The 26,593-nt window shown below is 46.4% G+C and overlaps 1 protein-coding gene across 7 annotated transcripts in view; it reads left to right on the forward strand.

Moving 5' to 3' along the window:
* The window catches only part of RECK (reversion inducing cysteine rich protein with kazal motifs), an 84,799-nt gene extending 71,491 nt beyond the window's left edge, over nucleotides 1-13,308 (forward strand). For all 7 annotated transcript variants that reach the window (XM_056117208.1, XM_056117210.1, XM_056117209.1 and 4 more), the window contains 4 exons: nucleotides 1,260-1,470; nucleotides 8,413-8,486; nucleotides 10,098-10,253; nucleotides 11,736-13,308. In XM_056117208.1, the coding sequence (XP_055973183.1) occupies nucleotides 1,260-1,470; nucleotides 8,413-8,486; nucleotides 10,098-10,253; nucleotides 11,736-11,957 (663 nt within the window). In that variant the 3' untranslated portion in view covers nucleotides 11,958-13,308. The remainder of the gene's footprint in view (nucleotides 1-1,259; nucleotides 1,471-8,412; nucleotides 8,487-10,097; nucleotides 10,254-11,735) is intronic.
* Nucleotides 13,309-26,593: the final 13,285 nt, after the last annotated feature.

Genomic DNA, 26,593 nt, shown 5'->3' on the forward strand with positions numbered 1-26,593 from the left:
CAGTAATCAAATACCCATCCCTCCACCAGTGCCCATTCTCCACCGCCAATGATCCTAGTAGCCCTCCCACTCCCACACCCCATTCCCTCCCACCCCACCCCCCGCCTCTGTGGCAGGACATTCCCTTTTGCTCACTCTTTCCCTTAGGGTATTGTAGTTTGCAATAGAGGTTTTGAGTGTCCATTGTGTTCGGTCTACAGTCTACTTTCAGCACGCATCTCGCATCGGAGCGAGTCCTCCAAACATCCTTTACTTGCTGTTCCCTTCTCTATCTGAGCTGCCTTCCTTCCCCCCTCCCCCCCAACATGTGAGGCCAGCTTCCAAGCCCTGGAGCAGACCTCCTGGTACTTATATCAATTATTCTTGGGTGTTCAACTATCATTCTGTTACTTTATTCCCCAGATGAGTGCAGTCTTTCTACGTCTATCCCTTTCTTTCTGGCTCATTTCAACCTTCGAGGGTTATGAAATCTGAATTAGTATCAAAAAATAGCTCCAAAGACAGCCCCACCAAGGCTTCCCACATGCTCCACTGATGATGGCCTTCTTCCTGGAGACATCCCAGCATCTGCCACCACAGTCAGCCAGCTCTGGCCATGGTCACCTCTTATTCCCTGGCCTGTGCCAAGACTCTGTCTCACTCCTGTCTGTGCCTTGATTATGTCTCACTCTGCTCTGTACCATGATTTTGTCTTACTCCCTTGTCAGGAAAATCTTCCTGGGCTTAGATTCCAGTAGCGTCAATCAGTGCCTGCTTTTCTGAACCCCCTGTCTTCCCTTCCCACCAAGCCCTCGTCCTGGCCTTATTTCTCTCTCACACTCCACACCGACCTGACAGAGTCGTTCACTCTGCCTGCTGAGCTCTCCCTGCTCCCCTCGCTACCTAGCCAGAGCCCACTTTGAAATGCTCAGGCCTTCATTTTCACTGCTGCGTGAAGTTTGGGCTTGTTTTTTTTCCAACAGACTCTTCTGAAGTACCTAGTCTGGAGGGGCAGAGAGGGTTTGTGCTTCATGGGACGAGCACCTTAGTCTCAGAGAAGTAGTCAAAAGCAATGTCTCCTGTTCCCCTGGGGTCCATGTATTGTCTGCAGCAATGAGCCCGGTGAGCCCTGCTCAGAGCGGTGCAATGGAGTAGATCCCTGTCTTCTTCTGTCCCCGTCTCTTTACCTTCCTGAGGACAGGGATACCTCCTCGGTACTGCTGGTGAAGAAAGGTGTGTCATGGAGATCTCCAGGATAAATGTGACTTGTTCGCCCTCAGCCCTTCTGCAGAGCCACAGAACCCGTCTGCGGGCACAACGGGGAGACGTACTCCAGCGTGTGCGCGGCCTACTCAGACCGGGTGGCCGTCGACTACTACGGGCCGTGCCAGGCTGTGGGGGTCCTGTCGGAGCACAGCTCCGTGGCTGAGTGCGCTGCCGTGAAGTGCCCGGCGCTCTCAGCGGCCGACTGCAAGCCCGTCATCCCACCAGGTAGGCTGCACCTGGGTGGGTGCTGGGCAGGGCGGGGACAGGAAGGATGTGCTGATGCCCCTCCAGAGGGTGGCCACTGGGGAGAAGGGACAAGGCCCAGGAGTTGGCATTTTTTAAAAACTCCAAACTCTACCCACTGCATGCTCTGGGTCAACCTTAAAAGACTGTGGATCGACCCAGAGAGATAATACAGGGGTTAAGGCACTTGCCTTACTAAGCCTGAAAACCAACAAACAAGCTCTAAATTGCCTTGGACTTCATCTGGTTCTGTGGTTGTTGTGTCTTGATCGAGTGATCAGTCGGAGGTGCAGAGGCAAGCCAAGAAAGCGGAATGCAGAAACATGGAGGACCATAGCTCTCCCCAGGCTTGTCAGCCAAGAGCAGCTGTTGGAGGCTGTTTTTATTTGCTTTCCTATCGTAAACCTCTCCAGAGAATTCAGCAAAGCAGAAAAAATCATTAACAAAAGAATGTTGGGGCACAGACTAAACATATCTCACAAGGACACCAAAGCATGCATTGTCCTGCCGTGTCCATGAAATAGCAAATGACTCCTATTTCCAGGAAGAAATGCAATGTCCAAGTGTGCAGGCTCTGCACCTCCATAGGTCATGACCTCCTCACACCTGGGGTCTGGAACAAGCTGGAGGGCTGTTTAGGAGGGCTGTCAGGAGTTAATATATGACCAAAACAGATGTAGGAAGACCTGTTAACCCTTTCCAGATCAATCAGACTCACAAGCTTCAGCTTGCCAACTTATTTCAACGTGGGGTCCTGGTTCTGCTTCCTGCTTGCAGGGTAGCATCCGAGGACTAGTCCTAATGATCTGGCTAGGCACCAGCACGTCCCCCGTCCCCCTTTTTGTTTATAATGGATCTTGGCCATCATCATCATCACAACCTGGGCTGCCTGTTTCTGTTGACTCTTCAATCTTATATTTCTGGAAGCTGTAATAGAAAATAAGGCACAAGGACCACTAATATCAGCAGCAAAATGCCCATTCCCACAGGTCCTCCAACCAATCCCTTGATGCTAATAATGGGGTGAAGAGAGATTAAACCACTGGAGATCCCTTGCCATATTTCTGGAGATCCCAGATTAGGCAGGTGATCTTTGAATGTGTGCTACAAATTTTATTTTGTAGTTCTAATATTTCAGATAGCTTATTTTTCACATTTGTCAGCAGAGACAACTGGTCTCCCAGTGATGAACAGTTTGTGTAACATCAGCTAATTCAGCCTGTATCTCAGAGTCAATTTGTCTTTGAGCAGTCCACAGTTTTTGGGCATTTTCATGCCATATCTGAATGAATTATGCAGTCTGGGTTTCTTGCTTCAACACCGTTCCTGTTGCCATTGCTGTCACTGTGATGAGTTTCATGATCACGGCAATGAGCAGGCCTAGGAGCCTCTTGGTCCATTGGGAGAGATGGGTGAGCCGCTGGAAAAGCGCCCCCATTCTCAGACTCTCCTCCCAATGTCGATGAAGAGTCACTGGCATCCAGACACCTATTCGGACCCTGGGAAAATATAAACTCTCTCCTTCTAGGAGCCTTGCAGATGAGTCAACACAAGTATACATGGAGCATTGTTTGTAAGAAATAATACCTTCTTGTCTATCCCAGTTAATTTTTCCTTTCAAGACCACATACGGGAGAGGCACAACAGGCCATGACATTACAGGTCAGATTTTTTTCTAAAATATAGCATTTCAAAATACTGTTTTTCCTAAGATTACCTTGCAATGAGGCAAGAGCACTCAGGGCAGAGCCAGTTTTCCACAGGTGAGTCTGTGTAGGGAAGCCTTGCTTGAATGGTGCTGGAGGGGTAAATTCCTTATTTTCCCGAGCAATAGCACAGCGGTAGGGCATTTGCCTTGCACACAGCCAACATGACCGACCCAAGTTCGATTCCTCTGCCCCTCTCAGAGAGCCCGGCAAGCTACCGAGAGTACGTCACCCGCACAGCAAAGCCTGGCAAGCTCCCCATGACATATTCAATATGCCAAACACAGTAACAACAAGTCTCACAATGGAGGTGTTACTGGGCCTGCTCGAGCAAATCGATGAACAACGGGAGGACCGTGACCGTGATAATGATATTCCATTGTTTGGGTATTAGGGCTAAATTTGGAAACCCTGGTTGTAAAGGCCCTATAGGCTCCATGCATTCATTAACTTTCCTTAAATCAGTCAGCATTCTCCATTTTCCTGTCTTTTTCTTGATAACGAACACCGGGAAATTCCAAGGACTAGAGATGGGGACAATATGCCCTAAATCCAATTGTTTTCAAATTAATTCCTGTAAGGTTTCAAGATTTTCTTGTTTCAAGGGCCATTGCTCAACCCAGACAGGTTCAATCTATTTCCATGCTATTGGGAGAGCTGTAGGACTTTTGGTTTCACAAGCAGAGGCCCCAACTAAAAGTGCGATAGATTGAGTCCTGTTCATCAGTTGTAACCTTAGTCATTTTTATCTTCATCTTCTGTTGCATGTCCCTTTCCCATAATGTAACAGCAATGGGGGCATTATAAGGTTGGATGGTTACAGTGTCTCCATCTGGGTCTGTACATTTCAGAGCTTTAACACTCTGTTGTAAGTTTAATTTCCCGTATTGATGACACCCAGACCCTGAAAAGCTTGCATCTGTGGAGCCCTTTCTCCATTTTACTGGCCAGTAATGAGAAGCTATAATGGTCACATCTGCTCCAGAATCTAGCATGCCCTCTAATTTTGTCCCCTCTTCACACGTTGCAATCATGGTAGGTATTTTATCTGTAATCAGTTGTTCCCAAAATACCTTGCCATTGGTACTCCCAAAGTTACCTTCTCTCTTTTTGGTACTGCTCTTTCCCTGAATACAGGGGAGCATAAGCAATTGGGCAATCCATTCCCCTTTAAAAATCTTTGTTTCAGTTTGGTGACTGCAAGCATGATCTCTTTCACAAAGTCACTGTCAATCACCCCCCTCTTAACATTGACGCCTTGGCATGTCATGCTGCTCCTTCCCAGAACCATTCCCACAGTGCCTTTTGGAAGGGCACCATAAACATTGGTTGGTATTTTATATATATTGTTAGGCATTAAAAACAAATCTTGCACTGCTAGAATATCAGCAGCTGCACTTCCCTCAGTTTCCCACATGAGGTCAGTGTAGGACAATTATTCACTTGAATTTCCTTGTTTCTCAATTAAGACCACTAAGGGCGAGGGGGGATATCCCAACGTTTTTTGTTGGTTCAGTGTTTAATTTCCCGTATTGTTGGTAGGGCCCCAAGTTGGGTCCTTCCCCCTGTTTCCCAGCTTCTCCAGGAGATTACCAAATTTGTCCCTTTTTGAATAGCACTCATTAGTCCAATGTCCTCCTTTTCCACATCTCTGGCATGGGTCAGGCAGCTCTTTTCTGTTTCTCCCCTTGGATTTTGTACAGTCAGGTTTAAAGTGGCCAATTGCCCCACAACCCTAATATCTTGTTTGAGCGGCCTGTTTTAAAACAGCTGATGCTAGGGCTGGAGCAATAGCACAGCGGGTAGGGCGTTTGCCTTGCACGCAGCCGACCTGGATTCGATTCCCAGCATCCCATATGGTCCCCTGAGCACCACCAGGGATGATTCCTGAGTGCAGAACCAGGAGTCACCCCTGTGTATCGCCGGGTGTGACCCAAAAAGCAAAAAAAATTAAAAAATAAAACAGCTGATATTATTCGAGCCTGGTGTGTAGTGGTTCCCACTTCCCTACGATCACGACCATCCTGTTGTTTGTCGATTGCCTCGAGCAGGCCCCAGTAACGTCTCCTTCATCCTAGCCCTGAGAATTTTTTAAAAAGTGCCACATTCAAGGCTCTTTCATGGTTAGGAGAATGAGACCCATCATTGTTACTGGTATTTGGCATATTGGGTACGCCACAGGGAGTTTGCGAGACTCTGCCGTGTGGGCAGGTTACATTCAGTAGCCTGCCAGTTTGTCCACTTCCCTACATGCTCTGATAAAGTCATCCTTACCTTAGAAGCTTGAATAGCTTTTCGGCAGTCCATTGTAGCGTTTTCTACTGCCAACCTTGACATACGCATTTCCCTAAGGCTTTCATCAGTTACAGCTTTCTCGAGGGAGTCCTGAAGTCTAGCAGTGAAGTCAGTATAAGGCTCACTGGCTTCTTGAAGAACTATAGGGAAGGGCATGGAGCATTTTGTTGAAGTCTCTAGATACCGCCAGGCTTTCAGACAAGTCTTATTAATGACCTCTAAGGTTTCATTCGACAAGCAAATCTGTTCGTTCACATGAACCCAATTACCAGTACCTGTAACCCTACTATTTTTTTTTCCTTTTTGGTCAGACCTGGCGATGCACAGGGGTTATTCTGGCTCTGCACTCAGGAATTACTCCTGGCGGTGCTCAGGGGACCATATGGGATGCTGGGAATCAAACCCAGGTTGGCTGCGTGCAAGGCAAATGCCCTTCCCACTGTGCTATTGCTCCAGCCCCTGTAACCCTACAATTATACTATTGATAGTAGTATCAATTGCTGTGGGGGGTGGGGGGGAGGGAATGGGTTCTTTTAGCAAACTTTTCGGCCTCCTCTTCCCACCAGATTTAAATTGTACATATTGCAGATTTTCCAACACCACTTTAGCAATGGTCTGCCAATCAATCGGGAGCAAGGTATTGGCCTCAGTAAAATTTTCAAGAAGGACCAGCATATAATTGGCAGTGACACCATAGCTTGCTTAAGCATAGAAAGAAATTTAAAGGCGATTGCTTTATGTTCTCCCCCAATTGCGGGAGCAGATGGCTCCGTTTCAAAAGCGGGAGGACTGGAAGGGAGAAGAATAGGAGGTGCTGGAGGGGGAAGCAGACAACCAGGCTGGTGCTGAGGAGCCTCCTCTGACTCAGAGTCGGGCTGAAAAGGAGTCAGGGCTGTGGTAATTACACCATACATTCCCTGTTCATCTGTAGGGATCAAGTCCCCTTTCTGATGCACACGACGCAACTCTTTTCCTACCTTTTTCCTTAACTGTAGGTGAAACTGATCTCTGCTTCTCGGCTCGAACCAGTAGCAATACTTGTGGACCCTCTCGAGGAGGTGCCACATGACCTGTTCCTTCAATGGCAGACCAGCTGCCCTTGTCAGAGAATTTAGAAGGTCAAGATATGCATCCTCTTACAACGGTGAATTGCCCATAACTGTTGGTTGCCAGCTCCGGCTACCGGGAAAATATGCAGGCCCGGTGCAACATTAACTTGCCCGGTTCCCCTCATACTCCGTACTTACCTTCGGACCCAGGCGTTCGGGCGCCAGGTGTTGTTTCTGGATCAAGTGATCAGTCAGAGATGCAGAGGCAAGCCAAGCGAGTGGAATGCAGAAGCACGGAGGACTGCAGCTCTTCCTAGGCTTGTCAGTCAAGAGCAGCTTTTGCAGTCTCTTTTTATTTGCTTTCTTATCGTAAATCTCTCTAAGGCAGAAAAAAATCATTAACAAAGGAATAGTGGGGCACAGACTAAACATATCTCACAAGGACACCAAAGAATACATTGTCCTGCCATGTCCACGAAGCAAATGGCTGCAATCTCCAGGGAGGTATGCAAGGTCCAGCGTGAAGACTCTGCACCTCCATAGATCACATCTCCTCACACCTGGAGTGAGATAATCAGGAGAGTTGTTTTCTTGTGCTGCTGGGAGTTAATATATGACAAGCAAATGTAGGATGGCTTGTTAACCCTTTCCAGACCAACCAGACTCAAGCTTCAGCTTGCCCACTTAGTTCAAAGTGGAGTCCTGGTTCTGCTTCCTGCTTGCAGGGCAGTGTCCAAGGTCTCATCCTAATGATCTTGCTAGGCACCACAATAGGTGATCCTAAAACCATGTGGCAAAATTTTTTCAGGCAGATCAGTACATCGAACACCAATGTATAAAACACCAAGTATGCAATATTTAATCACTAAAAGTATGGTTATTCAAAAGCTTAAGGTTTGCTTGTTATAAAGGTAATGGACAAAGAATCAGTCGTGAGTGAATCAATGAGACCGTTTTTGATGAACAGAAACATTTGAGATCTTAAGCAACAGAAGAGAACCATAGATCTAACTTAGCATTTCGCGTAAAATGTTTTTGTTGCATGTCATCAAGGAAATTCTGTTCTGCTGACACAGCTACAATGGAACCATTTGGTAAACCACTGACAGGACAATCTCAGACCCTTCAGTTCACAGAAGGGACAAAAGAGATTCTATCCCAGGTCTGCATAGAACACCTCAGGAGTAAATTCACCCAGTGTTTGTTGGGTGTTGTAGACACCAACTTCCCAAACCTGAACCATGTCCCCCGACCACCACCTTCTGATATTTTGTTACTGTTTTTTAAAAAAAAAGTTTAAAATAATTCTAAAGAATAAATTGGATTTGGGCTGTAGTAATAGTACAGCAGGTATGGCACTTGTCTTGTATGGAGCCAACCTGAATTTGATCCCCAGCATCCTAAATGTCAACCAAGGACTTCTCAGGGGTGATCCCTGAGTGCCGAGCCAGGAGTAACTCCTGAACATCATCATGTGTGGTCCCCAAACCAAAAATAAATCAATTAGATTCAAATTGTTGGGATCCCTAAAATAACTGCTGCCTTGTTTTACAAACAGGAAAACACCAACAAGTGTTTGCAGAGAGGCTCCCCATGTAGGGGGAGCAGGGGGCCCACTGAGACCCCAAGTCACCAAAAGGGGCAAATCCAGGCCCCATGTAACTTGCTCTGTCCTGACCGACAGACACCCCTGCTGCCTCCAGGAAAGGGGCAGGGAAGGAAAAGCAGGCCAGAAAGGGCTGAAGTTGTGCTGGGGTTGGGGTGGGGCTGGGTCCTCAGGCAGGGGGCCTGCACTTGTCCTAGCATCGTGGGTGGTTGTGTCTCACGCTCCTATTTCCAACTCATGAACCCCAAGAATGGTTTCTGTCACACAGGTGCTTGTTGCCCGTTGTGTGCTGGGATGTTGCGAGTTTTATTTGACAGAGAAAAACTGGACACTATTGCTAAGGTGAGTGCACTTCACAGGGCAGATGCTGTTGGAAGAATGCTCATCACAGACCCCTTAGTAATCCTACCATGGAGACCCCGTCTATAGTGAAGAAGGAAATTTGCGGGAACACAGCTTGCTCGAGGCACATCGCGTAGCCGTGTCCTGTACTGCGTATCCAGTACAACTAGACTTGGACCCAGGTGTTCCTCCTTCCACCCTGGGCTCCGCATCTTCCCCCACACCCCTGCACCCCGGCTGTGGAATGACCGGCTCAGCCATTACAGACAGCCTGTGCCTGGCTTTAAAATCACCTACTGTCGGAACCTGAGAGATAAGATGGGGGAAGGCACTTGGCTTGCTCGTGGCCGACCCCAGATCCATCCCCAGCATCACATGGTCCCAGGAACACAGCCAGGAGTAGCCCTGAGCAGCACCACGTGGTGCCCAAGCCCCACTCCCCAAAAAAGTGCCTTCTGGCCCACTAATGAGGCTCTAGAAATGGTGCTGAAGAAATGCTGCCACCACTTCCTAGAAGGTTTTGCCCCATCCATTCTGCTTTGTTTGGGGACCACACTTAAGAGGGCTCGGGGCCATGCAGTGCTGGGACTGAGTCTAGGCCTCCCCCCACAGGAAAAGCATGTGCTCCAGTTCCCCCCCATTCTCCCTCTCCTCTCCCTCCCTCCCTCCCTCTCTGTCTCTCTCTCCTCTCTCTCCTCTCCTCTCCTCTCCTCTCCTCTCCCTCTCTCTCTCTCTGTCTCTCTCTCTCTTCCCCCGCCAGTTATTCCCCATGTCATGGGGGATAGAAAGACTATTGTTTTTATTTCCAAATATTTATTCCACTTATTTATTACTTATTTATTACTCTGGAGGAACAACTGGTTCTTATTTTTCTTATTTCTGACTTGAAACAGTAGAAAGTAATAACTAAGCAGTATGTAATGACATGTTCCTCAGATCCAGTCAAAGGCCAGCAATTTGCTTCAGCAAGTCAGTAAAACTTGCTAAATATTATCAATCTTCTGTAAAATAGTGATAAGTTCCTCTTCACAGATTCACTGGTCTCACAGATTCAAGGTACACAATACAGTGTCTGACATAGGAACTAAGTTTGGTAAACAAGTGAGAGAAGAACCACTGCTATTTAAAAGTAGGATCAACCCAGCCCAGGACCTTGAGGATTTGATATTTTATTCACAGCTTCAGGCTAATACACTATTTTTCTATGGCCTCAACTCAAAACAATTACTTTTTCAAAAAACGCATCTGGAAAGAGTGTTCACCTTGACACCAAAGCTCTGAGAGCTCAGGGAATGGGTGCTGGAGATGAGAGGGGCTGGGCGCACACTCGGGGTCTCGCGTGTCTCCTTAGTAGGGTAGAAAGGCAACTAGAGCAGTCTTAAAAGAATTTGTTTCTGGGGGGCCAGAGTGATAGTGTAACGGGTAGGGCGTCTTCCTTGCACACAGGCGACTGGGTTCAATTCCTGGCATCCCATGTAGTCTGCCAAGCACCACCAAGAGTGATTCCTGAGTGAAGAGCCAGGAATAACCCCTGAGCATTGCTGGGTGTGACCCAAAAAAGCAAAAAAAAAAAAAATTTGTTTCCAGTAACAGATGTTTTTATTTTTCTAGGTAACGAGCAAAAGTCCAATAACCATCCTGGAAATACTGCAGAAAATCCGCATGCACGTGTCTGTCCCACAGTGCGATGTGTTCGGCTACTTCAGCATCGAGTCTGAGATAGTAGTCCTGATCGTTCCCGTCGATCATCACCCCAAAGCCTTGCAGGTGGGGCTCAGTCCCCATTGCCCAGCCAGCCGGTCACTCTGGGGTGGAGGGGTGCACACCTGGGCCAAAGGGAGGGCAGCCCAGCGGGTAATGCGGTGTTGGGAGCCCAATCAGGAGAGGGCTCTGAGGGGCACTATTCCAGGTGGGCACCTGTAGGTTGCTGAGGCAGGGGATCCATTTGGCAGCACATCTGAGGGATAGGACAGGAGAAAAGGGAGAGGTCGATGCTGACACTCAGGCTAGGAAGAGAAGCTCCCGCCCAGGAGGGCAGCACCCAGCACAGGCCAGGTGGTGGCCAGGCGTGTCCACACTGGGCTCTTGGGAATACCACTGGGAAGAGGCCCCTGGCGCTGGGCTTGTGACCTGGCTTTTCTCCACAATCTTGACATGAGCCTCACTCAAGTAAGGTCCAGTTTCTGTGTCAGTATTGTGAGGGCTTGAATAGAATGGTGAAGACTGGCGTCTGTGACCTGCCACGGTGAGATGTGGCTCCGGAGTAGAGCACAGGCCTGAGCTCATGGTGGCAGAGATAGAATTGGGATCAGGGACCCGAGCAACAGTACAGCAGGGAAGGTGTTTGCCTTGCATGCAGCCGATCCAGGTTTGTTCCCGGTCATTCCATACAGTCCCCTGAGCAATGCCAGAAGTGATTCCTAAGTGCAGAGCCAGGAGTAACCCCTGAGCATCACTGGGTGTGACCCCCATGCCAAAAAAAAAAAGAATTGGGGTCAGCCTCATCCAAGGCAAGTATCTTCCCTCCTATATTTTCAGCCCTGGAGAAGATATCTTATTAAGTATTTTTTATTTTGGAGAAGATGTTTTCAATGCAAATTTAAACATGAGGATGAAAGCAATTTGATTGAGTGAATAATATATTCTCCCTGTTGCAGGGTATTGAACCCAGGGCCAGGCACAATTCTACCTCTGCCACCACATAGGGTCCCCCGAGCACTGCCAGGGATCAGAGATCACTCCTGAGCACAGAGCCGGGAACAGCCCCTGAGCACAGTTGGGTGTGATCCAAGAACAGGAAAGGAGGAAGGGAGGAAAGAAATGTATTTTCCATGACTGGGTATAACCATGTAAAGATAATGTCTAAGGGCCAGGGAGATGGTATAGGGGTTAGAGCCTTGCATGCACCCTCACCGGGTCTGAGTTAAGCCCCATTGGGGTGACCCTGGTGGTCTCAGCACCACAGATCCCAAACAACACCACATCCTCGGGCCCTAGTGTTGACCAACAGCCCATGCTAGTACCACAGGCAGTGGCTCCCCCCGCCTCCCCCGCCAAAGAAAGACTGGGTAAATGGGAAACAGGCTTGTAGAGGAGACAGCTGACCCGTTGGCTCCTTTCTTTTCTGCTTTGACTCCCACTGCTGCTTTCTTAACATAGCAAATTACAAAACCCATGTGGACTTTGTCTGATTTGACCTTCTCACTGGTCCCAAGGTTTTGTATTCAAAACCGAACTTTTCTCTCCCAGATCGAGGCCTGCAATAAAGAAGCCGAGAAGATCGAATCCCTGATCAACTCTGACAGCCCCACTCTGACCTCCCACGTCCCTCTGTCTGCCCTCATCATTTCCCAGGTCCAGGTATCCAGCAGCGTGCCCTCAGCGAGCACCAGGACCACCCCCCACTGCCTCTCTCTCTCTTTCCTCCTCACCCTGGGCCTCACCTGGCTCTGGCTCTGGACACAGAACTGAGGGCCAGTAAAAAGTGCAACCATGCCTCAGTCTCCCTTTCACCTTGTGACCGACCTCCAGCACTGCTGCTTTGCAGTTGAATAATGACCAAGTACCAGCACTTGTCACCTCTGTTCACCACACAGTATTATTTCACCTGCCAAGATTAGTAAGCTGATTTGGCTTATGCACATGTTGAAATGCATCCTTCGGAATACGGATGGGAAGATAGTGTCTCCTTCTGGTGGACCCCTGCCTTAGCAATTCGTCATTTGCTCATGATTATGACCCCAACACTCGCAAACCGACTCACCATCATGGATGCAAGATCACTTTTTTTAAGAAAAGTAGCTCACTTTTCTGTGGGCTTCATGTCCCAGAAACTTCATCGCAAAGTTCTTTTACAATATGAAGGTGCCCAGGTGTGTTTGTTTTCACTCATGGGCGATTAATTACCTAGAAACTAGAGTTCAAGGGGAGACTCCCCCTCTAGGGTAGGGGATAAAGAGGACGCTTCTTCACAGTGTAAGTCAGTCATCAGTTAGTGTCCAGAAAGGTGAGCGAGGGACCCATCTGTTGTGCTGAGCAGCAGCCACTGATCCTCCCAACCTCACGGATTGTAACTGATAGTCCCAGCAGTTACTCGAGTGTGTGCAACTTTTTGTGAGAAGTCACAGCATGTCAAAGCTTCTTGCATTTCACATTCTGAATTTCACCAGGACTGGACTCTTGGGTATTCATCAAGTTAAATGTCGAGTTTTTGAACATCAAACTTTAAACCAATTGCTGCTATTTTAATTGCCAAAAAGTGAAATAATTAGTAGTTCATGTAAATAATACATGATTTTCTATTTTATTATGAAGAAGGTGAATAGCCATATTTGTAAAATGACAATCATGTTTGTTAACCCAGCCCATTCTGTTCATGAAGACACGTTTGCTTTTTTGTGATATGCACAGTGTAGATAGGTGTTCTGTCCAACTTTCTTTTTTTATATGGAATTATAAAGAATTGTGGCTTATATATTTAAAATTGTCAATAAGTGTTAAAAGTTTGCATGTTGTCTAAGAAATTGAAAACTTTGAATGTGTTTTACAGTCTGATATAAGCTATTCAATGTAATACTTCTTGTTGGTGTGCACCTAAACTTAGATTTTACATGAAGTATGTTTTTCAGTATTATATGTATCCTCTAAAATATATAAGGATATGCTTATTATACCAAAATGTTGTTTAAAAATGGGCACTTAAAGCTTTCAAAATATCTCAGTGCTGATGTAGCATATTTGTTGCAATTGCTTTTTTCTATAAATGTCTTCAATGCAATATACAGGAAAACTTTTCTATTTTAATAAAAATAATTTTATATGATTATGTGCACTTTGCAGCACTGTGGTCATTGCAGTTTAGCCCATTCATCCCTTTTACATGAACTCTGATCTCTGCTCTGGAAGAAGTGGCCATGGGTCCGAAAGAGAGACAGCAGGTAGGGCACTTGCTTGCACATGGCCAGTCCTGGTTTCATTCCCACCACCACATATGTTCCCCCAACACCACCAGGAGTGACCACTGAACACAGAGCTAGTAGTGGGCCTGGAGCACCTCTGGGTGCTACCCAAATCCACCTCCCAAGAAAAGGGAGAAGTTATAGGAGTCTAATTCTAAGCCAGGGCCCTAGAGAAGCAGGACAGCTGGAACAGAGCTATCACACCAGACTGTGACCAAAAGTCAGGTGACAGACATTTAATACAGAGTCCCCCCGTTAGAGAGCATGAGAACCCCAAGAATTAAGGGGATGACTAGCAGATCTACTCCCCCTTCTTGGACACAGTGCTCCAGCTCCCAGTGTGAGGCGAACAGACCCCTGGGTCTTTTTGAGGTCTCTGCTTAAATGTGGCACTGTAACTATACCTTAGCTCCGAGCAAGTCACATGGCTGGTTCTGAGTTCTCATGTCCAATGTGATTGTGTGTGAGAGAATATGAGTGCGTGAGAGTGTGTCTTTGTGAGTGTGCATGAGAGGGTATGAAAATATGGCACTTGCCTTGCATATAGCCAACCCGAGTTTGATCCCTGACAACATATATGATACCAGGAGTAAACCCTGAACACCATCAGGTGTAACCCAAAACAAGGTAAAGGTAAAGGTAAAGGCCCTCCCGTTGATCGTCGATTTGCTCGAGCGGGCCCAGTAACGTCTCCATTGGAGACCCAAAACAAAAGAAAGAAAAATCTTGATCAAAAGCCAGTTTCGGGGCTGGAGCAATAGCACAGCGGGTAGGGTGTTTGCCTTGCATGTGGCCAACCCGGGTTCGATCCCCAGCATCCCTTATGGTCCCCTAAGCACCGCCAGGAGTAATTCCTGAGTGCAAAGCCAGGAATAACCCAAAAAAGAAAATAAATAAATAAACAAAATAAATTGACTTCTTTTTAAAAAAAACAGTCAGTTTCAATGGAGTAGCACCTAGTGGAAAGTGTCAGGAGCTAGGAGAAAGCCTTTAGAGAGAAGAGGAAGAGAGGCAAGGAAATTAATGGGTTATAGCTAAAGAAAGGTATAACCTTGTTTGCAGTAGCATAGATGACTGTGATTGGTGATACATAGATTTCGGTTCCTTTGTTTGTTTGTTTGTTTGTTGGTCCACAGTGCTCAGGGTTTACTGCCAGCTCTGCACTTAGGAATCACTCCTGGCAGGGCTTGGGAGACCATATGAGGTGCCAATAATTGAACCCAGGTTAACCACATGCAAGGCAAGCAAGCACCTTACCCACTGTACTAACTCTAGCTTAGGTTTCAGTTTCTGTTATAGACGTCCCTCGTGTGTGTGTGTGTGTGTGTGTGTGTGAGAGAGAGAGAGAGAGAGAGAGAGCGTATGAGTGAGAGAGTTTGTGTATGTGTGTGAGAGTGTGTGTATGAGTGAGAGTTTGTGTGTGTGCGCATGTGTGTGAGAATGTGTTTATGAGTGAGTTTGTGTATGTGCATGTGTGTGTGTGAGGGAGAGAGAGAGAGAGAGAATGTAGGCTCAAGTACAGTGGGAAGTAGATGGGGAGGCTCTAAGTAGAGACGGTTTGTATTAATACGGTCTCCCACATAGGCTCTTTCTCATTGGACAACAACCAGAGCTGATAGGCTTTTTATTAGAATGCAATAGAAGTATCATGGTCTGGGAAGAAAACAGAAACGAGAGAGGTGCTTGTGTTTGGAGTGGCAGTGTGTCAGGGAGACAATGACGTGAAGATTGGACTGCTCTGAGGACACAGACCGGGACAGTGACACTGGCTGCCCGCAAACCCAGCTCAGGTGCGGTGGGTTCTGGGAGAGGAGCGCCTCATGGACCAGCAGCCTCCAGGACAGGCTGGAGCAGTTTCCAGGCACAGAGACGCTGGGACTCGCCTTTCAGAAAGCTCTGCAGCTTTCTTTGAATCTAGATCCCAGGGAACATCGCTGAGGGAGGCTAAGTAGGAAGTGACACAGCAGGCTCCTGCCAATAGAATTCTGCCAAGGAAGGCTTGGAAATCCAGGAGAAAGCATCTCCCTAGGAGGAAGATGCACAGGGCCAGGGAAACTTGCCTTGCATGCAGCCAACCTCGGTTTAATTCCTGGCATCTCATATGATCCTCCAAACACAAACTAGCAGAGATCCCTGAGCACAGATTAAAAAAAAAAAAAAAGCAAGATAGACAAGAAGAAAAAAAAAACAGTTTCAGAGGTTGCTATGTCCAAAGGTAGTGAAATCAAGATACTCAGAAAACATGAAATAACTCCCCACCAACCCTCAGCTCTGGAAAGGGGCACGGTACCCTGAGCAATAAGTTTCCTCTCTGCAAGGCAAGTGCCTGACCTCAGCTCACACTGCCTGACTGCCACCTCCAAGAAGTGGTCACTTCGCACTGGGCTTACACATGCTGGCCACACAACCGGACTTCAAGTCAGGCTGCCTCTGCCAGGAAGATGCCTTTGTCAAAGGGATCATGGATGGTTTCAGTTTGGGCCGCCTCTTTTCACTTTCCTTCTTTCTAGCTTTGGTTTCTTTCCTGCTTTTGTTAGAGATTCACCAATAGAGTGTGAGCCTGGAAAACCTATGGTCCTTGACCTGGAAGCCAGGCAAAACAGCACCCAGCTTAAAAGGAAAATAATATAGCACCAAAGAGGAAAGACTATAGTACAGAAAATTTAAGTCCAGGGCTAGGGAGATAGTGCAGGGGGTAAGGTGCTTATTTTATACTCATTTGACCTGGGTTCAATTCCCAGCACCAAAGATGGTCCCTGAGCACAGAGCCAGAAGTAGGCTTTGAGGAAAGGAAGGAAGGAAGGAAGGAAGGAAGGAAGGAAGGAAGGAAGGAAGGAAGGAAGGAAAGAAGGAAGGAAGGAAGGGAGGAAGGAAGGAAGGAAGGAAGAAGGAAGAGAGGGAGGGAGGGAACTCTGCAGCTGAGATGCATCCAAGGGAGGGAGGGAGGGAGGGAGGGAGGGAAGGAAGGAGGGAAGGAGGGACAGAAGGGAGAGGGCATATAAGGAGGAAAGGAAAGGAAGGGAAGAGAAAGAAAGGGAAGGGAACATGGTAAGAGTCCTGGATCCTATCCCTGAGCCAGCTCTCAGCTTCCCCAGCAAAAGTACCAGTTCACCATATCAGTGGGTGACACTTGTGAGTTTCTCCTGAGTCATCCTTTTCTGTAGCCAGCAACAATACATTTCACTGTTGCCACCAAATTCTCACTTTATCTTTCGGAAGAGAGATCATAGCCCTGGCGTCATGGTCTCGTGGCCTCTCTCTGCTCGGGCAGGTCTTCAAGGCCTTTGCTACAAACAAGAACAGGGCTAGAAGCCACAGAGGCTTCTCCTTTGTCCTGACCTGGGCACAGATGTAGAAAGAATCCTGGGAGGCCTCTGCAGCGCCCTGTCGCCACATTCCCATCCCCGCACCAGGGATTAGCCGAGGGGAGGAGACGGCTGTGGCTTATGGTCAGGAGCCCCCTGAAACTGCTGTCCCCAAGATCAGGCAAGAAGCAGGAAGACAAAGACAGGGACTTGGATTATCGGCAGTTGCCACAAGATAAAGCTGTGTCTTTGGAAGGTTTGTTTCTGTCTTCGCTGTTTTCTGACTCAGTTTGTTATAGATGTAAATCTGAAAACAGTTTCTTTCTTTCTTTCTTTCTTTCTTTCCTTCCTTCCTTCCTTCCTTCCTTCCTTCCTTCCTTCCTTCCTTCCTTTCTTTCTTTCTTTCTTTCTTTCTTTCTTTCTTTCTTTCTTTCTTGTGGATGGGGGATTGGGGCCACAGCCAAGGCTGCTCAGGGACTATTCCTAGCTCTGTGCTCAGAAGTGACTCCCGATGGTGCTCGGGCACCCTATGTGGCACCAGGAGCCAACCACAGTTGCGGCCACCTGCAAAACAAGTGCCTTTCCCCTGTGCTCTCTCTCTAGCCCAGGAACCGCCCCTCCACCTGGGCCTGGTGCCAGGGATCCCAAGTACAGCTGGAACTATCTTGGAGGGAGAACTTTCACCCATGACCCAGCATCACCCGTGACCCTAGAGACTTTCTTTTCCTTCCTTTGATCTGCAACTTTCCCTACAGTGCTGGGTTGGTAGGAGATAAGCCCACAAGCTCCCCCAGTGGACTCAGAGAGGCCAAGGTTAAGCACCAGGAGCCTCTTCCTGTCGCCCAAGCAGACAGAGAGACAGACAGACAGAACAGAGACAGATAGACAGAGATAGAGAGACAGAGACAGAGAGAGACAGAGAGAGAGAGAGAGAGAGAGAGAGAGAGAGAACCAGGTTCAATGTCAGGTCAGACTGGCAAGACCTGGACGCAGGGTGAGACCTAACATCCAGGTCAAAGGGGCAACTGGGACCATAAACATACTTTGCACTGTGCCTCAGCACTTTCTCTGGAGGTTTCCATGGCTCTCCCACCTGCTGCTTCACTCACTCGGGTCAACATGTTGCTCCAGAGAGCAAACAAGATCCAGGATCCCTTCTAGAGCAGAACTTCGGGAGGCTGGGAAAGAGGGAGCTCAGGGGAAGCAAGTTAACACCCTACCTGCCCCGCACCCCCATTCATTTTTCAAAAATAAAGCTCACCGGATCATTTTATTATAAAAGTAATATGTAGATTCCTCAAAATATCCAAGAATATAACCCTCCCCCCCCAAAAAAAAATCACTTCTGTTCACATCTCCTTCTCCCTGATACTGCCAGACCAGTGCAGAATCCTTTTCAGAACCTCCCCTGGACAGATCTCTCTCTCTCTCTCTCTCTCTCTCTCTCTCTCTCTCTCTCTGGGGCAGGTCCCTCCTCTACCCTCACCTCACCGTGAAGGAGGTTCTGGAACATGATTTTTGTCTCAAGGGTGTTGTGTGCTGATACACAATATCCTGTTCTCTTCCAGAGGACCCCTCCCCTGTGGCACCAGCCCAGCTTTTCAAGATTCTGCTGGTGAATCGCTGTGTTCTGAAGCAGAGAAGTAAGACATTAGGTTAACCCAGTGGGAAAGTCTGAGATGCATCCAAGGGAGGAAAATCTGAGTCTTTAAAAAGAGACTATTTGCAAAGGCAAGGAAAGCAAAGGATGGGTACAGGGTGTGTGTTAATCATACCTGTCTAACACAAGTGAATCCATTTAAAAATGGGGCCAAAGGGGAGCAAGTTCACAGGAGATCTTGCTTCTGAGCACTCCACAGACCCCAGCATCACCAGGCTCAAGTATCAAATTGTCAAATTGTCCTCTTTAAACCATATGCGGGGAGGGGTGGAGCTCATAGGATTGTGAGTTAGGATAGCTAGTAGGGTGTTTTCCTTGCACACAGCCAACCCAGGTTTGATCCCTGGCATTCCATCTGGTCCCCCAAGCACTGCCAGGAATGATTCCTGAATGCAGAGCCATGAGTAACCCCTGAACATCACTGAGTGTAATCCAAAAGGCAAATAAATAAATAAATAAACAAACAAACCATACTGGGTCTTTGAAACAGGTCAAACTCAACATTCCCAGGAACTAACAAGAACAAAGGTTTCTTTCTTATCTGAGAGACTAGAGAGATAGTACAGCAGGTAGGGCAATTATCTTGTATTGAACCCAGGTTCAATCTCCGGCATCCCATCTGAGTCCTGCCAGGAGTGATCCCTGAGCACAAGCCAGGAGTAAGCCCTGAGCACTGCCAAGTGTCAGTGTCCCTAAAACAAACAAGAATATCTTGTCTGACAGGACGGATAACGTGAATATTTACTTGTGACCCAGTTGCTCATCCTTCTTGACCTCTCTCTAAAAACAAAAAACATAAATAAAAATTTAAAAAACTAGTTTGGCCCCTCCTAAAGCCATTACTTGGATTTTTCACCTGCACTGGTCATCCATTGGGTCAGAGGGTCCACTTAGAAAAGGAAACGGCATGACAAGAAGAAAGCAGCTCAGCACTGGAGAGAGCAGACATGGGGTAAGCTTCTTGCCTTGTCCGTGGATGAACCCAGTCAGTCCCTAGCACTGCATATGTAGATGTCCCCAACACGCACTGCCAAGAGGCCCTCCTGAACACAGAGCCAGGAAGAGCCGCTGAGCCCTCCTCATGGGGAAGGCATCTGGGTTACCCCCTTACAGGTACCTGCTGAAGCCTCCCGTGCTCTGGCAGCTCCACTCCTCTCCTCTGCCCCTGCACACCTACCTTCCAGAGTCTCTACCCAGGTCCCCCGGACTCCTCCCCCCACTCCCCCACAGCCCTCCAGAGTCTGAAAAGAAGAGAGGAAGGGAGGCCCCAGACCCTCCTCTTCAGACATGCAAATAAGGCTCAGGCTGTGCTGCTTATCCAGAAGACAATGAAAGTACAGACTGAGTCATCCCAGCTAGGACAGAAACTTTCTTCTGCCTGGGCTTTGCTGTCTCTGCAGTGAGGGACGAGTGTTGGGGCCCATGAGGGCAGTTTGGACTCTGCTTATGTTCCACCCCCACAGGCAGGAGGCAGGAGCCAGCAACCCTCAGCAGAGTGAGTGGTGTTTTCCTTCCTGTGTCAGCCCGGTCAGGTCACTGTGAGAAAGGGACCTGACCCCTAGGGGAACATGGATTTGGGTGGGTGTCTGGTACAATCTCTCCATACACGGTGCCTTTTAAAATGTGCTATTGAGACTAGCGAGATAGTGCAGGGCTGAAGATTCTGGCCAAGCTCATGGCTGACCCAGGTTGGATCTCCAGGGCTTATTCTTGGCCGTGTGCTCAGGGATCACTCCTGGTGATACTTGGGGGACCCTCTGCAGTGCTAGGGATCGTGTGCAAGGCAAGTAAGTCCTTTTACTATCCCTGGGGCCCCAATACCAAGTCACGGTGGTCACGGTCCCCCCGTTGTTCATCGATTTGCTCGAGCGGGCCCAGTAACGTCTCCATTGGAGACTTTGTTGTTACTGTGTCTGGCATATCGAATACGTCACGGGGAGCTTGCCGGGCTCTGCCGTGCGGGTGAGATACTCTCGGTAGCTTGCCGGGCTCTCTGAGGGGGAGGGGAGGAATCCAACTCGGGTCGGCCATGTTGGCTGCGTGCAAGGCAAATGCCCTACCGATGTGCTATCCCTCCAGCCCAATACCAAGTGTTTTATTTAAATTTTCTGGTTTGGTTTTGGGGGCCACCCCCACTTGTGCTCAGGGATCTCTCTTGGCTCTGTGCTACAGGATCACTCCCAGCAGTTCTCAGTAGATTATATTTGATCCTTGCCAATATGAAGGATCTAAAATGAATCATCTCTACTATGTGAAATCCAATAACGATAATAATAAATAAATAAATAAATAAAAATAATAAAATGAATGATCTCATGCATCTCCCACAATCTCCTAATGAGAAAATAGCATTTTTCCACTTTTTTTGGGGGGTCCACACCCAACTATGCTCAGGGATAACTCAAGGCTCATGCTCATATTTATTATGTCTTTTCCTGCGCTCTGTGCTATATAACTTTGGCCACATCCCAGATAATACTTTCTAACAGCAGTAAAGCAGAACAGGATAAAATAGGATTCTCTGCTAGGTTCTCTTTGCCCCCACTTTCCTAATTCCCAAGGTCCTTCTACCAATAAACTCTTACAATGGAATTTTTATTCAGGAACAAATCCCGAGATCCCGAGCCAAAGCCTGCCGGGCTGAAAGCAGTTTGTCACCATAGTTCCAAAGTGAGTTTGGAGAAGAATTCCTAATGTTAAAAGTGCTGGAGAGGCTGAGAGGGCTGAGTCACAGAGTGCAGCAGCACTCTGGGGAAACAAATTTAGAACAGGAACAAAATTCCCTCCTTGGGAAAAGGAGAGAGGGCAGGCAGTGACCAGCTCTCAGCCATGCAGCCTGCAGAGATTACAGCCATCAGCCGTACATTATCTTGCTCCTGACGATGGCAGCTAAGTGTGGGATGGGAGTTGGCATTCACCTCTGCTCTCCCTAAAAGCTACTGTGAAGGCCTTCGTGACTGAGTTCAGCAACCAGATATTCCTGCCAGAGAATCTGAGTCAGAAAGGGCTCACCAGAGGAGTGGGAGGGGCCCAAGCAAGCCTTGGAATCACTCGAATATCTAACCCTGTTGGGATCGGGAGTTCCCTGGCCCTGGGAGGCGCGGAGAGACCAGATAGACACAATTCCTGCAGGAGTAAAAACGGGGTTTATTTAGACCAGCATGCTGGGGCTCCGCAGCATACCCCAAAAATGGGCAGTGGCTGAGAGCCCCGAACTTCTTCAAAGGGGATCTTATATAGGCCTTCACTGGCCGTTACAGCAAAGCCCGCGCATTTCATAGCCAATAGATTTGTAACAACATATACTTTCTTAACCAATCCATTTAAAAGTACCTCACTCCTTAGCCTATAGATTCAAAGATCAGCATTTACGTACATAGATTGTCAGCACAAGCAAGGTTATAGCTGGAATCATTAAGCCTTAGGTAATCTCCCTTGACCATCCTCGTTTTGTGTTACCCAAGTCTGCAGGGTGCTTTAGTGAGACAATACATTCCAGGAAAGGGCAATTTCCCCCAACCACCAGCATCCTGAGTTAGCCTTTACCCAAATCTGCAGGGTGCTTTACTGAGACAATACATTTCAGGGACAGTAAATACACCTGAATCTTGTAGAAAGAAGTTATGCCCTGTTCACTTTGCAAGTCCCCTCTCCCCCAGGTGCAAAGCAGCCAAGCAGTTTTACAGAAAGCAATGTTGCAAGTTAGCTAAAGTACACAAAAATTTGATGCCCTAATATGGATTCTTTCATTCCCCACTTCTTTTCATGAGCATCTCTAATCCTAGAGATCGTGGGGGCGTCGGGGCCTAATTCAAGGACCCGTGGTTAAGAGTAGCTTCCCTCAGTGGGTAGAGTCCGGTATTGTTGCCCCGAATTAGGAGGATCTTCAAGACTCAAACCAATTCTCCCAGGCTTCTCCGACGTCGTTCAAGGCCTTCCCGTAGCTTGGCTATAGAGTCTCTGACAACCTCAGTGTGGTCTGCGTAGAAACAGCATCCCTCCACCAGATCAGAGCAAAGCCCTCTGTTCTTGAGGAACAACAGGTCGAAGGTCGAGTCCTCTCAGGTTTTGGGAGACTATCTCGACAGGGATGTGAGAGATTTCTCGATGAGGTCTTAAAAAGAGTTAAAGCAACAGAAACCAAAGCAACATAATGCCATACCCATCTCTATCATTAAAACAATGAAAAGGATTAGCTCTACAAACAGGTTTGGTTGATAATATAACTTCCTGTGTTCAGATTTTTCTAATGGTCACAGAAACACCAAGCCATTCTCTGGCTTTCTCAGTACAGACTGGAAAAGCTTCTGCCCATATACTGAAGCTATCAATGAGAACCAACATATATTTATACCTTGAACATATGAACATTTGATCATTTGTATAAGGTCAAGCTGCCGATTCACCTCTAAGTTCCTTGATGCTGAACAGGTGTTAGGAGAGGAGGCTCAGGATTTCCACTAGGTTCATTAATGGCACAGAAAGCACAGTTCTGAATTACTTCTATCTTACTTGCTGTTCAGTTCCTCCCCATGGAAGATGGTTCTCACTAGTGTTAAAACATAACCCTTTAATAATATTCCATTGCATTGGTTCAGGAGTTGTTAATCCCATGATGCAACAGAAATTAAGAGCTGATAATATTCTTGTTCTCTCCAAATGACTGTTCACAGAAAATGAGATGCAATAAAGTATAGAAAGAAAATTCACAGTATTTTAGAACTAGATATTAATCTACTCTAATTTGACCAGTTTAGATGCCTTTCTCGACACTTTGGCCAATTCAGACCGGGGGAAAGCAATTCTGCACTTTGAGATGAGCTTCACCCTAGTAAAGCTCTGGCTTTCAATGCTCGTATCAGACTAGTGGCAGCATGTATAATATTGAGTTCCCTTTACAGATTAGGCTGTTTTACCTACAGACAGTAAACTAAGTTTTATCTAAATTTCCCCAAAGGGGGTACCTTTTAGATCAAGATTAGAATACATTTATTCAATCACCTCTGTAGAATTAGAATCTGATTCTTACAAAAAGCAAGTTACAGAAACACGGTTTTCTCTCCACCTTCATTTTAAAACGTTGCAAGATAGTTTAACAAACCTGGCTTGTTCTTTTGCATAAACACAGTAAGATTAGAGAACTCTCCATTTGGGATACCCAATTATTTACTGAGAAGTCCTGGGGATCAGCTAAAGACAGGAGACACAACAATAGTGGCATTAATCTTCATTAATCTTATCTGGCACGTCAGAGCTACCCAGGCCTGGCCAGAAGATGTCCCGCGATGTCTCGAGCCCTTGGGTTGTGGCTTTGGTCCTCGTTTTCCACAGAGATGTCCTGGCAGAAAGGAATCCATCCCATCCCTTCTTCAGGGCTGGGAGAAATCCTGGTTTCCAGGTTTTTCCTTGACGCTGAGAGTAGGCCCAGACTGAGTTAGTCATTGCAGAGTCCTAGATTCCTCATTCTCCATAGCAGTGATGGTTTCCAGTCTTTTCTCGAGCCAGCCTGCCTCTAGGGTCGCTCTGAGGTTTGTAGGGTTCTTGAAACAGTACCTGTTAAATCCCTGCTCCTGTCATTTAGACAGATCCCCTGACTGTTTCCCTGGAAGAGGGCTTTGGGGTCCCATGGCTGGTTTTTCCTGTCTGCATGAGGGGTAGACCCTATTACAGAGAGGAAAGACTTATCTGGATTTATGCAAACCAACATAGTGCCATGAAACATCAAAAAACATACTGAAGGTACAAAAGAAGAGAAAAGCAAGTATTTCACTTTACTCACAGAGATGTAATACACCTGTTTGCTGTGGGTCCTAGTCAGAGAAGCTAAAATCTGTAGAGATAAAGCATACCGTTTAACATGTTTTTAATCCCATGTCAAAACCCTTGATTTCTGCAACTTTTGAAAAATTCAATGATCTTAAGAGCACTGTAACAGGAGTCCAGATAATCCATCAATCATCTTTAACATAGATCTTACCACAAAGGTGCTAGAAGAATTCTGCATGTGACTTAAAGCGTTTCTTATAACAGTTTGACCAGTTCCTTTTCTTTAGAACAACCTCAAACCTTCTACACATTCCTTTACATACATTCTGTAACTTTCATTCATTTAAAAATCAATTTCACTTTAACAGAATTCCTTTCCTTTCTTCCCACTGACGATATCTCCATCCATTATCTTTCTGACTTATGGCATACATCTATAGTAGTACAATGTACAATGTGATCTCCCAAATTTAGACACAAGTTACCAACCATCTCACTTAACATGACAAAACTGTACTCTGCAGTACTATTTCAAAAGCATTAGATCAGTTCCATAGATATTCAAAATGCTTAGAAATGCTCACAATTAAAGCTTTTACAAGGTATATCCACTGGGCAAAAGATCACTTTACATTAGAAACTAACCAGGAGACATCTTAAAATTCTGATTTAGAGGAAAACACAAATACAAAAAGATTAAAACACTCATATATTACCATGAAACAGAAAGCATCTCAGGTCAGGGCTAGGTTGATACCTGGAGACAAACCTTGGCATAAAATAAAATTATCAAAATAATAGCATGCACTTTCAAGCACTAGACAAGCAATGCTATGGCTTCAAATTGTCAGGCTGACATCTGAGACTAATTCAATACAACTTATTACTAAGTAGCCCTAGAAATTTTAGTTACCAAGAGTCTCAGAGATCAGATAGAGCACTGGTAGGACAAACTTTGTAACCAATTTTATAACTCTAGAAACTCATGATTAAACTAAACCATTACTTTTAAACCAGTTTTAATGTGTCATAGTTATTTTAACTCTTTCTAGGTCAAATATTCTAATCCAATGCAGATACAAATATGTACATTAACATAACAGCATAAGACCTATAAACAATCAATTTTTATAAAACATGATAAAACCTTCTTTGGCTTAATTTCAATAGTTCTTGTACCTTAATTATTTAAAATCATGAGCTTTCTACACCAGATACTTTTTAACAATTCCACAGAAATACAAACATGCTTTCAGACACAGAAAAAGCCCTTTGGATTTTTTTTAACCAAACTTTGATATCAGCATAAGAAAATATTTGAATTGTTGTGTGAGCACAAAAAGGATGGCAACAATCTATCTTTCCCACCACCAGCGTTCTGTAGTTTCCCCCACTCCAGGGAGGTAGATGGAGATGGGCAGGAAAAGGAAGGAAACCTTATGGCCAGGCTGCTTGATCTTAGTTGCAGTTTATTCCAATCCTCTCTCCACTCTCGTATCAAAGACTAGCCTGCCTAGAGCTGGGAATCTGCAACCCAAAGATCAGGCCTGGCTAGCACCTGAGATCTCCGTATCTAAGACCTGCTAGGTTCTGTGAGAAAAAGGGAAACTGCCTCTTACAAATTTTTCATAAAAGTTAGCTGAGGCTTGTAAGACAAGTTCTTGCTTTCTCTGAACTCTTATTTCACTTTAGTTTCAGGCTCTAGTTCCATAGCTCTTCTAGACAGTACAAGATTCTTAAGTTCAAAAAGGATTTCAACTGTTAATAATATAATCAATGTTCTTCTAACAAGAAATTTAGATTGAGAATTCTGCTTTCTCTGTAGGCTCAACCTTCTGATAAGGATTAACCCTTGTCTAACAGGTTCCTAAAACAACTGCATTTCTTAAATCACTGGGTTGCATGTCACTAACTTCTCTAAAATTTCTACTTCTGATTTCAGCCTGGTTCCAACACTCAAGTGTTCCACACAGACACACAGACAGACAGACAGTCAGACACAGACAGACGGACACAGACAGACAGACAGTGAACTGACGAAAACACCACACGTACATGTGCACATATCTGTAGTTGATCGATCAATCTGACCCTTCAAAAAAATGGCAGGGAGAAACTGATGGACTGAGAAAGGAAGGGACAGCTCCCAGGGCGGCTGATTGGGAACTCTGCTCCTCATTTCCCAGCCTAACTAGTCAGTCTCCCACTTGTTAAAAATGGGTCAAGAAAGCGCTTTTGTTGATATAAGCCGGCAAAATAAACTATGACAAAGATGTTACCATATTTTCGCCAAGGCTAATTCTGAGGCAGGGAACTAGTACCTTCCTATCAGACATGGGGATAGGCTTCTTTGTTTCTGATGTCAAACAGTTAATCATAAGATCTCGCATTTTCCTGCCTCCTCTGCTTTGATACTCT

The sequence above is a fragment of the Sorex fumeus genome, unplaced genomic scaffold (assembly GCF_029834395.1).
Source record: "Sorex fumeus unplaced genomic scaffold, SorFum_2.1 ptg000034l, whole genome shotgun sequence".
Taxonomy (NCBI): domain Eukaryota; kingdom Metazoa; phylum Chordata; class Mammalia; order Eulipotyphla; family Soricidae; genus Sorex; species Sorex fumeus.